This window comes from Melospiza melodia, chromosome 8 (assembly GCF_035770615.1).
Source record: "Melospiza melodia melodia isolate bMelMel2 chromosome 8, bMelMel2.pri, whole genome shotgun sequence".
Lineage (NCBI taxonomy): Eukaryota > Metazoa > Chordata > Aves > Passeriformes > Passerellidae > Melospiza > Melospiza melodia.
This window is the reverse complement of record NC_086201.1, coordinates 13,261,890-13,275,393: the sequence shown is the minus strand read 5'-3', so window position 1 is coordinate 13,275,393 and position 13,504 is coordinate 13,261,890. Positions and strand designations below refer to the sequence as shown.

At 41.1% G+C, this 13,504-nt stretch overlaps 1 protein-coding gene across 1 annotated transcript in view; it reads right to left on the bottom strand.

Annotated features, from left to right (window-relative positions):
* CNTNAP5 (contactin associated protein family member 5) overlaps positions 1-13,504 on the bottom strand; it is a 269,119-nt gene that overhangs the window by 114,070 nt on the left and 141,545 nt on the right. The window contains exons 8-10 of the mRNA XM_063161822.1: positions 10,244-10,508; positions 7,771-7,920; positions 6,479-6,650 (exon numbers count right to left, since the gene is read on the bottom strand). Of these exons, the coding sequence (XP_063017892.1) occupies positions 6,479-6,650; positions 7,771-7,920; positions 10,244-10,508 (587 nt within the window). The remainder of the gene's footprint in view (positions 1-6,478; positions 6,651-7,770; positions 7,921-10,243; positions 10,509-13,504) is intronic.

The window sequence follows — 13,504 nt, the reverse complement described above, 5'->3', positions numbered from 1 at the left end:
AATTGTCATTTCTGCAGAGAAGGCACTAAATACTGAAAATAGGAAAAATTATAGAGAATGAAAAGGATGGATGCCAAATTGGGGGCTGGGGTTTTATTAATTATTCTTTCTGCAATGCACTGCAGATATTTATGTGGGGTTAATGCAATACTAAATGCTTGTGATTTTTTTAATCTCAGCTTGGGACTCTAACAAAAAAATTAAAATTCATTGGCCATAATTAGCCAGAGTATTTTTTCACTTGCATGGCCAAGGTAGGAGGCGAAAGGATCATATGAAGTTTGGCTTCTGCTGCAAGGCATACATTAAATCTAAGAGGAGAGTTAAGAAATATAAAAAACCACTATGCCTTTATCGCATTTATCCTAACACCCTTCACCGGCAACAGTAATTAATTTCCCAAAGGCCCATTTTGACAGTACAACACAAGAAGCAATGTTAAATTCAGCACTAAAAGTAAAGGAAGAAAAAGTAAAAAAAATATTGTTTCTTAGAAGTAAAAATTGATAATAAAATATAATAGAATCTACACAGGAAATAGGCATAAAGAAGGTTTTAAAAGGTCAGCTCTATTTAGCAAGGAAAAAGAACACTTTAAGCTAATTTATTTAGAAAATACTATGAAGAATTTTCACAGATAAAACATGTGTATGGTTAAAAGAATAGGGACTAAGCACTATATTTGTGCTCCACAATGAAGCAGTTGAGGGAAGCCAACTCATGAGTCAACTCCATATATTTCTCTCTAATGAGGTAAAAGTATAAATGCCAATCTCATCACAGTGATTATTATGGATACCACATGCCCCTCTCTCCATTTGGATTTGCTGGGAGAATTGGAATATGCAGATGAATCTTGCTTTAATGAGGAGAGTAACATCAGTGTGCCTGTGTCTGCTTGCTGATGCCACAGAGATGGGACCCTGCCAGGATTCAGAAGAAAATATCTGAAGTCAGGTTTGTGCTCCTCGTGGCACATCACTGGAATTCCCAGGATGTCCTGCAAGATGTGCCATCCGTCCATCTGCTAAGGTGAATTCAACAGGAACATTCCCCCCGCCCCGCCCCAGGTCACTTAAGGGAAGTGAAGTCCCTGGTGCTGTCCTTGACAAGTACTGTCAGTATTTGCTACAGCAAGGGCAAGGTGCCAGCCAAGTAAAAATAGGACAACCCAGGCAGAGCTTCATCAGCGCAAAAATCAACATGAGCTGCAGCAATCAGATTAAAGTACCTCAGCAGCTGCAGGCAGGGAGAGCAACACATCCATTATCTATGCAAACTTGTGAACCTGAGCCTAAAGAAAAGCAGGATCTGGCAACCCTCAGAGTTCCTTTATGGATAATGACGGGCTAAGCACATAACAGGCTTTCCTAATCCGAAGACAACCCAGTCTAATGTATTCAAGTGCAAATCATGTATAGAATTTATGACAATAAAATAATGGGCATACAACTCCATGCTTCTCCATCTGCTTCAGCCTTACCTCTCTCCAGGGAAACTCTCACCAAAAAGTCCAAGGGATTTCAGTTCTGGCAGGATTGACAGAATCATGAAATTTCAGACTTCTTAGAAGAGTTTTCTCTGTCACCAGCAACAAAAATCCTCATCCTTTGTGATGGGGGATGAGGAGTTAAAAACATTAATGGAACCAATGTCATCATTATGGGTGTGTTCTAAGGATTTGCCTCAAAAGCCTGGTGAATACAAACATTTGACCAGCACCACCTTGAGGGGCAAATGAGACTATTTCCATATGAGGTGCCAGTTCAAAGGAAAGACCACTTCTCTACTCACAACAGCTCTTCAGCCCAACTTACCCCAACAGCAATGCCTCCTAAGGACTTTTCCTTATAGAGTTTGCAGGAGGTGGTAGGGGAAACCACACCACATCTCCACATCTCACCTGTTAGTGTGCACACTGAGTGCAAGAACTCCTGCAAATGGAATTTTCTTCTCTGGCACTATAAAACTGCAAAGCAGTCTGTCCCACTGCATTCAAGAAGTGCATGAGATTAATCAAGCCATGCCTTCAGGCTCCAGGCAACACTGCAGCCCTTGCTGCTCTATTCCAAGGGGTCCATCTGTGGTAGGAGCAGCCAGCCCTGCTCAGCCCAAAGGGAGCATCTGTGCTGTGTGATGAAGGACTGGGAATCCACTGCATTTCTGGACTGAGCTTTAATGATTTTCTGGCACATTTTCCTAATAACCATGGTAACTCTTGAGCTGCAATATCTCTTGAGCCCACATTCCTGCATCTATTCTCTGAACAGGATGCCAACCACAGCAAACAACCAATTCAGCTTCAGGACTGGAGCTAGTATTTCTAGTCACAAAATCTGGCATTTGAGCCAATTGCTGAATGGGAAATCCCAGAGCTTCTCAACTCTGTGGCCAAATTCTCAGCATCTGCATATTTGTTTTCCTACCCATTTCATTTATTTTTAAATGAGAGGCTGACTGAATTTTCCCCAGGCTATGCCTTCCATTGTTGGCCCACACACAGACAGACCCACACGCCCACTATTTCCACTGACACAAAGGAAGAGAAAACACAGTGCAGAACGTACTAGTACTTAGCAAAATGCACATTGAGATTCAAATGTATTTTGAGATTAGCATAGCTATGATGCTATACATTTTGGTTTTGAACAACAGAGGTATAGAGAGCTGCATACAATGAAAACAATGTTTTAGAAACAGTGAGGGACTTGGACTTCCTAGTCCTAAGTTTATCACCTCCCTCCAGACTTCCCTCAGATCAACAGTGCCTCTCCTTCAATTTCCATACTCTGACAGTGCCACAGCAAAAATGCTGATGAAATAAGTTCAAAAGCATCCCACTGAACCCTTTGCCAGCTTCCAGCCATCTGTGTCTTATAAATTCATGAACGCCTTACTACCTTTTCCCTTTACATCTGACCTCTACAGCATCTAACAACATCCAATTTGATGTTGTGTAAGATTTGAACTTGTGAGAAACTGCACATTCTTGTTTATCATTCACCTCATCCATGCTGCTCCTCATCACACAACCCTGCCCAGCTCTCTCTTCTCCAGGCTGAAGAGCCCAAGCCTATTTCATCTCTACTTGCAGAGAAGAGTTTGTAGCACACCAAAGAGCAGAGTGTCAGTTTTAGAAACAGCCATGAGGGCTGAATGACAGACTTACAGACTGTGCAGTCAGAGTTGCACACAGCATCTCCTCTGAGTGGCCCAGAGAGGACACACTTCCTGCAAAGGGCTGGTCAGGCCAAGAAGGAGGTCAGTGAATGCATCCAACTGGATTTGCATTTCATCTTTTAGAAACTAAAATAGAGGGTTCTGAAGGGATTCATACAGAGCTGTTATCTTGATTTACTAAGGGGAAGATGCTTCTGTAGTTCTCCAGTGCCTCAGTCCCTGCCTTCTCTAAACTTCTCATCCTCATTTAGACCACATCTGAAAGAGAGACAGGCACCTCCAAGAAGTCGAGAACCTCAAGAAAACAGAGGAACAAGTTAAAGGTGAATTCCTGAAATATTTTTGCCATGATTTTGGTGGGATTTTTTTGTGTTTTGTTTTGTTGTTGTTTTTTTTTTTTTTGGTTTTTTTTTTTTTTGGTTTTTTTTTTTTTAATTTATGTACTGTTATTGTTGACATTTCAGAACCCCCAAAGCAAGAACAAGGCACAGCTGCTCCAGCTGCAGGAAAAGCCTGAGCGAATGCAACAGAGCTGGAAGGAACCTGAAGATCACTCAGTCCATGCTCACACCCCAGGGCAGGATCACCCACACCCATGTTCATTATTTCTCACAGACTCATCTATCTTTTCCTAAAGCCTCCCAGTGACAGAGACTTGACAGTCACCTGAGGCAGTCTGTGCCACACAGCTCTCCTATACATCCTGGGCAGAAAGGATGATTGCTCCCTTCAGTGCTGCAGCAGCCTTTGAGCACCTAAGACCATTATGCTGCCTCCCCTCAGCAATCTCTTCTGGTTAAAGAATTCAGTCAATCTGAGCTCTGTCAGGCTCGGTGCTGTGACCACTTCCATGGGGAGCTTGTGCCAGTGCCCAAAAACCCTCTGGGTGAAGGACTATTTTTCTAACTTCCAACCTAAACCTCCTCTGATGTAACTGCAGGCCATTCCCTCAGGTCACCATAGAGAAGAGATCAGTGCTGGCCCCTCCTCTTCCCCTCACTAGGAGCTGTAACTTGGTGAGGTCTCCCCACAGTCTCTTTTACTGCAGGCTGAACAGGAGTGCCCTCAGCTGCTCTTCACACAGCTTCCCTTCAAGGCCCTTCACCATCTTAATTGCCCCCTTTGGAGGCTCTCAAACAGTTCAATATCTTTCTCACATTGCAGTGCCCAAGGGTGTTCCCAGTGCAGAGCAGAGCAGGACAATCCCCTCCCTTTCCCAGCTGGGGATGCTGTGCCTGATGCCCCCAGGACAGGGCTGGCCCTCCTGGTTGCCAGGGCACTGCTGACTCATGCTTAATTTGTCATGGACCAGGATCACCCCAGCGCTCCCTTTCTGATCTCCAGAATCTCATTCCCCAGTCTGTCCATACATCCAAGGTTGCTCCACCCCAGGTGCAGAATCCAGCATTTCCCCTTGTTGAACTTCAGACAGTTGGTGATTGCCCAGCCCTCTCAATTATCAAGGCTCTCTGCAGGGCCCTTCTGCCTTTGATGGGGTCAACAGCTCCTCCCAATTTTGTATCATGTGTGAACTTGCTCAGAATCCCTTCCAGCCCTACGTCCAAATCATTGCTGAAGATGTTGAAGAGCACAGGGCCAGGATGCCATTGGATTTCCTGGCCACTTGGGCACCCTTTGGCTGACCCAGCTTTGTCAGTCAGCACCCTCAGGTCCTTCATTACATCACACAAAACTTTTTTTTGTCTGTGTGATTGATATATTTAACAAGAAAGGTGGCATTATGTAAAACAATCCCATTCTTATTATGTTTGAAACATTGCCCTAAATAATTTTATGATATGATCACAGACTAATGCTTGTCATCCTTGGGACACTGAAGATAAGGAAGATATTTTCAGTAGTACCACCGAGTTGCACTTAGCCTAGACTTGGTGACAGTGAAGGCACTGGAGAGGTCCCACAGCACCTCTGCATCATACCAGAAGAGTTCTCTTTTGTTTCAACATACAATCACACAAAGTGCTTTTAAATGCTCCACTCGATCTTAAATAATCTGTTTTTCCAAGAAAACAGGAAAAATTTTCTCTCTCAGTTCCTAGGAAAGATGACATTTTGCTTCCTTTTGTGAAATTAGCTGCATCTTTTTCCATTCTATCTTGGAGTGATAGAATTCCATCTACCATTTCAGGCACATCAAGTATGAAATTCACATTCCCCTAAATTCAGCCATCATTAAATATGGAAAGAGATTTGATCAGCCAAGTCAGTAATTTCTCCATATAAATTAACAAAAATGAACATACAAAGATGAGCACAAAGGTCTTGCATCACAAACATTTTGCCCACTTGTCAAAAGACTGCAGCTCCAGCAGACTGATCCCTCCTACAGGAAGGAATAATGGAAATCAGACATCAACTTCATCTAAGTAATGTGTCTGAAAAAAACATTAAATGCTTACAGTCCTAATGCATTTCCAAAATATCCTTATTACTCCCTTAACTATTTGAAGCACATGAAATTTCCAGCAGTTTCAATTCTACTTTTCAGAACTTAGGTAGATTAAAAAAAAACCCAAAACCACCAAAAATAGAAACAAAAAAAAAAAATCACATAACTTCCTATTCCACATACTAACTTCAAAGTACACATTTGCATAAATGATTCAGAAATATTTAGACACTAAAAATCCATAAGAAGCAAAAGAGATTTACAAATACTTTAGAAAAAATTGGTTTCTTATTTCCTCTCTGCGTTTTATGGGAAAATCTGGGGTTCCTGTCAGGTTTCATCTTAGGAGGGATGTGGATCACTATTTAAACTGAAATGTTTCTCTGGCAGATGCAGACATTCCATCATTATATTGTCCCACTGAATGGGCAGTATTGCCCACGAGATGTACCATATCCTCATCATGAACGTGCTGTAATGGCTAACAAGAAAAATTGCAGATGATTTATTTAAGCAGAACCAGCTTATATATTAAGGGTATGACATGTTCTGATGAATCAACTAATTTTTCCTTCTCTTTCATTTCCTCTAGAACTTCAAAGCAATCAAATGTTGTTTATGCATAAAATTTAATCCTTTCACCAATCTATAGTTTGATTGAATTTGCATACTCTATTTCCTACAAGTCAATCTGAAGAGAGCCTCATGTAATTGAAACCATTTCCCCTCCAGTCCTCCTATCTTTGTTGCAGTATTTTCTATTAGTAGTTCTATTATGCCTAATATCTGTAATGTTGGCAGATCAGAATTTTCACTTAATGCAACCTGTATTTATAAACCACTGGGATGAAAAAAGAACAAATACAAGAAAGAGGAAATAATAATTACCTGTCTTTGATGCCACACAGATCAATGTGTAAATCACTGAAATTCCCCAGGGAGCCTTGCTGAACTAAAATGAGGTCCTTGGGCTGGTTATCAATAAAGATGAGCCTCATACAGCCTTGAAAAGCAGTAATGGGATTTAAACACTGGGAATCGGTGAAATTGTCAGGGCACCCTGTGGGAAAAAGAGAAGAGGCAGAGAAGAATATTGGAATGTTCAACTATTTCTGCTGGGATTTCCTGATGCAAGAACTCAGAGGCTTATTATTTCAAATGTTTTTATTCCTTTTGCTATGCAACCTCCTGTGTTATAAATCCTCTAGTTAGGGGAAAAAAGAAAAAAGGAAGAGAGAAGCCAGTCACTGAAAGTATCACAATATGAGGTTTCTACCTTCTGAAACATACTTGTGTTGAGCAAAATCAAAATGTGATTTTTTTTCATCTCTTTAAACTCCACAGCAACTAAAACATGAGTTGTTAAAAGAGTTGTACAGAATGTAAAATCATTATGGGTTAAATTCTGCTGCTGAAGCAATGTGCAGATGCAATCTTGTGGGCAGCAAGAAAGCCATTTGTATCTGAGCCTCCCCAGCATTCAGACAGCTCTGAGATCCAAACCTCCTGTACCCCCTCACTTAGTGCCGTATCCACAGGGTTCATCAAGATCAGAACCATACTACAGTAACCACTACACAGAAGTATATTAGATTAAAAGATACTTAATGACATCAATGTTTGCACTCTGCTCCAAAAAGCAGAAGACAATATTTTTCAGGACTTTTTTTCATTTTCTAAATTGAGCTAAACCTATCTTCACTTTCCACAAGAGCTTTGTACATAAATACCTTTGAAGATTTGAGCTGCATGTCACCTAAGCTCCAAAAAGTCACTGAGCCTGATCAGAACAATGGTATCTACAGGAATGCTGATAACATTAATAACTGTAAGGCCTTTTAACCAGGGAAAAAAAAAGAAACAAAACAAAACAAAACCAAAACCACTCATGGTTAATATAGTTTGGAGATTTTGCATATCTTGTCAGATAGATGTAGGTACCCATTGACTACCACTACCAGTAGTCCACTTTTACCCCTCAGCCTGCAGTTCTGTTTGCTCTCTCCCTGCCAGGCCTGACCAGCACCCCTCAACCTGTCCATGGTGCTGAATGCACTGCAATTGCATCACTCCTTACCTCCGCTCTTAGCTGCAAGCAGTGCACCTAGGTGCACCTAGGGAGAGCTCTGTGGTGAGCACCTGAGGATCTGCATCATGAAAACTTCCCTGCAACAACCCACCTCCAAAATAGTAGCTGTTCCCAGAGTAGATCCTGGACACAGTGGTTGCGTGGCTGGCGGTGGCAGCGTCGCTGTCCAGCGTCAGGGTAATGCGGTGCCTTCTGGCATTGATGTTAACAGAATGCCAAAGCCCGTCGTGGAGATTAGTGCCTGGCAAAAAACGTGGACAAAGTGAAAAAAAAAAGACGTGCAGGAGACAACTGTGCTCTTCAAATCTCCTCTTGCTTCCAACTTGTGTCCACAAATATGCAGCTGAGCTATAAAAGGGGAGAACTGTAGCTGAAAAGGACTCATTAGCTCTGGAAACAAGCTGGCATAGGAGAAAGGGCCCAGGGAAAGGGAAGTTTGGAGAGTATTTAAGTAGGTCATCTCACATTTTAATCTAATCTTGTACTACTGCAGGCACTCATCAAGCTAGCCCAATCCTCCACCTTTCTGTTAACACACTGTTACAATTTTGGGGGTGTTTATGTCAATCTTCAGTCTGTTGGTAAATGCTTGCAAGTCCAAAAGTGTGCAAAGATCTCTACTGAGCTTCTGGTACTAAGCACATGCGTGAGGCTGCAGAGGATTAGATTCAGTGAGACATTCATAGCCTGCTCTCAGGCTCCAACCTGAAACCGGACTGACTCCAGCAGGTATCAGTAGGATTTGTGTTTCTTAAAACCCTCCACCACCAATACAGCACATGGTACTATTAATGGATGTACAGAAGTTGGATTTCTACATGGATGTTCCGAGAACTGGGATTGTTGCTCTGACCAGGAACCTCTAAAGGTTGAGGGATATACTGGGCAGTCTCCTTCTCTTCCAGACACTCATGTGAACTGGGAAATTACCTGTCTTGTTTCCTTATTCTGAAAATCAGTGCTGCGTTGTGTGGCTCTTGAAATATCACCACAGAGCTACAAAGAAACTCCACATCCCCTATTCTGACAGCCATGGGAATCAGTGGGGAAGCTTCTGAACCCATACACAGAGGCACAGATCAAAAGCAACCTCATTACAGTTCAAAATATGCTATCATCAGGCTGAAGTCACTGAGATCAGCCACGGACAACTAGTATTTACTCCCCACCCTTACAGAATATTTTTGTTAATGCTGCTTTCATAGAAAACAAACAAGCACTTAGGAACACAAAGAGGTGTGAGAACAGTTCAAAACAAAATAAAAAAATAGTGGGTGTTAGGTGTGTGTAAAGCCATTTCATCACAAATTTCAAAATGAAATTTACTCAGTAATGGCAGTTAACACATGCACAATTACCATAGAATTAGAGGGTGGTTTTCCAGCAAAAAAATTGATTTTAAACTAGAAGTGCAGTTTGAAATGCAATATGTTGTTAAGGTTTGAAATAATTACAAGAGGAAAGAGATCCCATTTAGGGGAAAAACTGGTCCATTCTTGAGCAAGCATGAGTTTATTGTGAGTACTTGACATCTGCAGAACAGGGCACAAGCACCTCCTGCACATTTCCCATGTGCAAGTAGGCAGTTTAGCATGTTTGGATAGGCTGGACTCAGGTTCATTATTTCAGAACTACATAAAAACAAATGCATCCAACCAAATATTGACATTGTCTCAGCTTTGTCAACAATTCCATTAGGACTGCAATAAAGGCTGGAATCTCAGTTTTCAGTGTTCAATGGCAGCAAGCTATGGCTGTGGCAATCTGCATGAGTAAGGATAGATGCAGGGCTGCCTCATTTTCCATCATGAAGGGGAATGAAACATGCATACAGAACAGCTCTGCTTTGACAACTCTGTCAGTTTTTTATCTCTGCTTCTTTTAATAGATACATCTGCCCTCTTTTAGTCTGTACAGGGAATATTTTAATATTACATGTTTTTAAACATCTGCACTTTTAGAAAATATATTACTAATATTGTTATTATTGTTATTATTGTTATTATTCCCTCAAATTTTCCATCAGAGAGGCAGTCCTATTTTACCTTCTTGCATCCCACCAGCTTCACTAAACAAAGCAGCTAAAGAAAGCCTATAATAGGGAGTGTAAGGAGAGGAAGCCCATGGTCAGCCACTCTTCTGAGTGTAGCATAAAGGAGGAGTCCAAAGCTACATTCAGAGAAAGAAAATCAGCTCTGAGCCTCCCTTAACTTCTGCTGGGGAAAGATGCCGTGGCTGAGCTGGCCCCCAGCTGATTTCAGCACAGTCTGAAGATGGGAACAGGAAGGGCTTCATGCGACCTGACTGAAGAAAATTGAGTGTGACTGCTTAAGAACATAGAGGCTCAGCTAACTGTCAGTGAGACTGAGTCTGGAGATTTCAGGATGCCAATTTTCCAAGCTTAGATCAAGCTGTACAGAGCAGCTTTACCACTGGAAAGCAAGAGAAAATTTAAAAGAGAAAGAAAGATTGTGTGTTTCCTTATTGCTTGATCCTTTCATCCCATGGAGCCAAACCTTTGTGTTTTAGAAACAGACAAGTGAAAGTAAACAAAAAATAAACACCTTCAGAGATTTCCACTGGGTTCTCAGTCTCCTTTTGAATAAGTAGCATCAATGTCCCACCATGGAGGTAAAGCAAGAGATGTCCTGAGTTTTCAGACAGCTCGGTGAACAGAAGCAAGCTGTCTTTATTCCACGTTCGGAACTGGAAGCTGACTGACAAGCCATCAATTTGAGCAGTGCCGGGCAGCAGCAAGTAGCTTCGACTGGAGCTCACAAAGGTGATGGGAACAATCTGTGGTTCTGAGCAAGAAAAGGTCACATTGCCCTGCAAAAATATGAAAAAATTAAACATAATCAGCATGACTTTTTTTCAGTCGCCCCAAAATACCTTCAGTTAAATAAGCTCATTGGATTTCTAATTGCCCTCAAGGCTGAGATAGGTATTATTATTCAGACCCATGTCTTTGGAAATCAATAGGAAATGTATCTGTCCATGTTGGGAAAACATACCTAACTTCAAAATTTTATTTTATCCCAAATGCTGATGATCAAAAATAAAAACCTTACTTTTTAGAAGAACCTAAATGTAACCAAATGTCCTTATCAATGCCACACCTTAGTTGATTATCTCAATCATACAGCCCTTAAATCAATTTGCAATTTGCCCAGAAGAGAAGCACATTTACTCAAAGCAGTCTGCAGAACCTGCACTAGCTTGTATCACTGTAGCTGATGGAAGAAATTACTCCATCAGTTTGCTCAGCTACTGTAGATTATCCCACCAGGTTAATCAGGCCATGGTATAAAACCTTAACAATATATAAAGCCAGGATGCACTTAAGGAGCAACGTCCTTCAAAGCCACTCCAGGAGAAAATTGTTGCAGCCAGCTGCTTTGAACATGGCTGCTTTGTAAAATACCAGCTGTAATCTGATAAAAACATCGGAGTGTAAGGCTTTCTCCATGATAACACTTCTCATCAGAGCCTGTACCTCACTCTAACTGGATAATTATAACGAACAGCACTTGATGGATGTGCGGGAAGTTGCACAGTGCTTGGGGAATTCCTGCCTGCAATCTCAGACAGATGATGAAACTGCTCCCTATCACTTTCAAATGTCTTTCCAGTCTTTATTTTTTAAACAGGAAATAAGGTACCAGAAATAGACAAAGTAATCACTGGATTAAACAATCTTTGATAGATACTTATCTATATGGAGCTATCTGCACAGTGCCTGTTAGGTTCAGAATGCTACCAACCAGATTTGGCAAAAGGAATCCATGGGTATATCATATTATAATGTGTTTTGAGATATAATCCAAAGCTTATCTGAACATTAGTCAGGTGGGAAGTAGGATGGAAATCTGGTCTCAGCCTTTAAAATGTTTCTACTACCAGCTGGGATTTGTTGCATGAAAAGATGGCACAAATTTTTTTTTTTGCTATTGTTACATTTCTACCTCAGTTTTAATCAAAATTCAGGCCAGAAGTCCTGTCCTGAGACATGATCAGCAAAGAGTTCTGACTGCCATGCCAATGCTGGGTCATATGGACAGGAGCTGCACATTTCTTCCCTCTCTTAACCTGGTCAGACTTCAAGCTCTGAAGTCTGACTTTAGCCTCTCCATCGTCTAAACTGAAGCATAAAGGAGGAGTCCAAAGCTACATTCAGAGAAAGAAAATCAGCTCTGAGCCTCCCTTAACTTCTGCTGGGGAAAGATGCCGTGGCTGAGCTGGCCCCCAGCTGATTTCAGCACAGTCTGAAGATGGGAACAGGAAGGTGTCGTTCCACACACCATAAGAACAGAGAGCTGGAAATGCACAAAAGTGGTGCTGCAATATTCTGTGTAAATGAGATTAAAGGTGCTTTTGTAAGACAGACAAGAGGTGTGTCTGCCTTTTGGGGGCTTCTTTTCAGGAGGTATTTTTGTTATTCTTATTCAAAAATTGGGACTTCCATAATGTAAGGGGCCATAAGTAATTGCAGTCAGGACTAAAAACCAGCCAGGATTTGTAAAAAATAAAAGGAAAAAAAAAAAAAAAGAAAAGTTGAGTAAAACAACTGATACCCCAAGAACTTACATCAATTCAACTGATTAATTTAGGAGGGAAACAAGGCAGCATTCCAGAGCAAAGCCAGATGATGAAGTTAATACACACCAACAATTGTTGACATCCTTACACTGACCAACCTGTCTACCTCCCTAGAGACAGTAACATGAAAACCTGAAAAATAGACATACACAACTGTTGCTTTGAAGCGGATGGGTTCCCTTTAAAAAAATTGTTAAATTTGCTGTGAGTGTTATTTTCAATCAAATTATTCCAGCAGGTCTAAGTCAGAAAAGTAAACAGCTCCCTCTAAACCTTCATCTGATCATGAGCATTTTGCATTAATTGGCAGCAGTTCTGGAACTCTCCAGGGTATAAGCCAGATTTCTGGAAGACACTTGATTTTATAATTGAACCCAATTTAACTGAAAAGTAAAAGCTCATTGGCTAGGAAATGGGATAAGAATGGTCTAATCCCTAGAGAAAATAAAGGAGATGCTCAGCTCTACCCAGCTGCTGGAAACTTTAGCTATCATGTGGCATTTGAGAATTCCATTGAGTCCATCTCCAGACTGATTAACGACTCATCTAACAAGCAGTGAAATCTTAACAAAATAGTTCTTATTGTTCTTACAAGAGAAAACTTCTGAGCCTAAAAATGCAATCAAGATACTTGCAATTTTTTCACTGGCTGCCATGACAGCTGTCTTAAGAAAAGAGTAGAAGCAGCTCAGATTTCTGCAGGCAGGGTACAGCTTTAGAGGTGGTTCTTGTTCAAGTGAGATGTTGAATGAACAGGCAGCAGCATGTTACAGCATTTTAAAGAAGAACCAGAGCCTCTTCTATTAAAAGAGAATGGAAGAACACAGTTGCTAAGTGATGAGGATAAAAGTGGATTACATAGAAGATCCTCTGAGCCATAAACTTCATCCAAAACTGACTGGAAACTTTCCAGTGACTTCTGTGGGACTTCAATAAAACCTGTATAACTTCAATGAACCATTTCAGTCATTTCTGGCCCTTCTTCATGTAGTATTATGTACTGTTCAATGAAAAGCGAAGACAACACCACAGTCAGGGCAATTGGTAACAATTCCTTACACATCCTCCTTGCTCTCATAGAATACTAATAAAAAATAATATGCACTTGGGAAATTATTCAAACTGACAGCTGCACTGCAATTCTCAGCACTTAGCCTACCAGAGGATCCAGGCCAAGATCACAGCTTGAAAAGAAAGAACAATAAATGAGTATTTCTGAGCTCTCA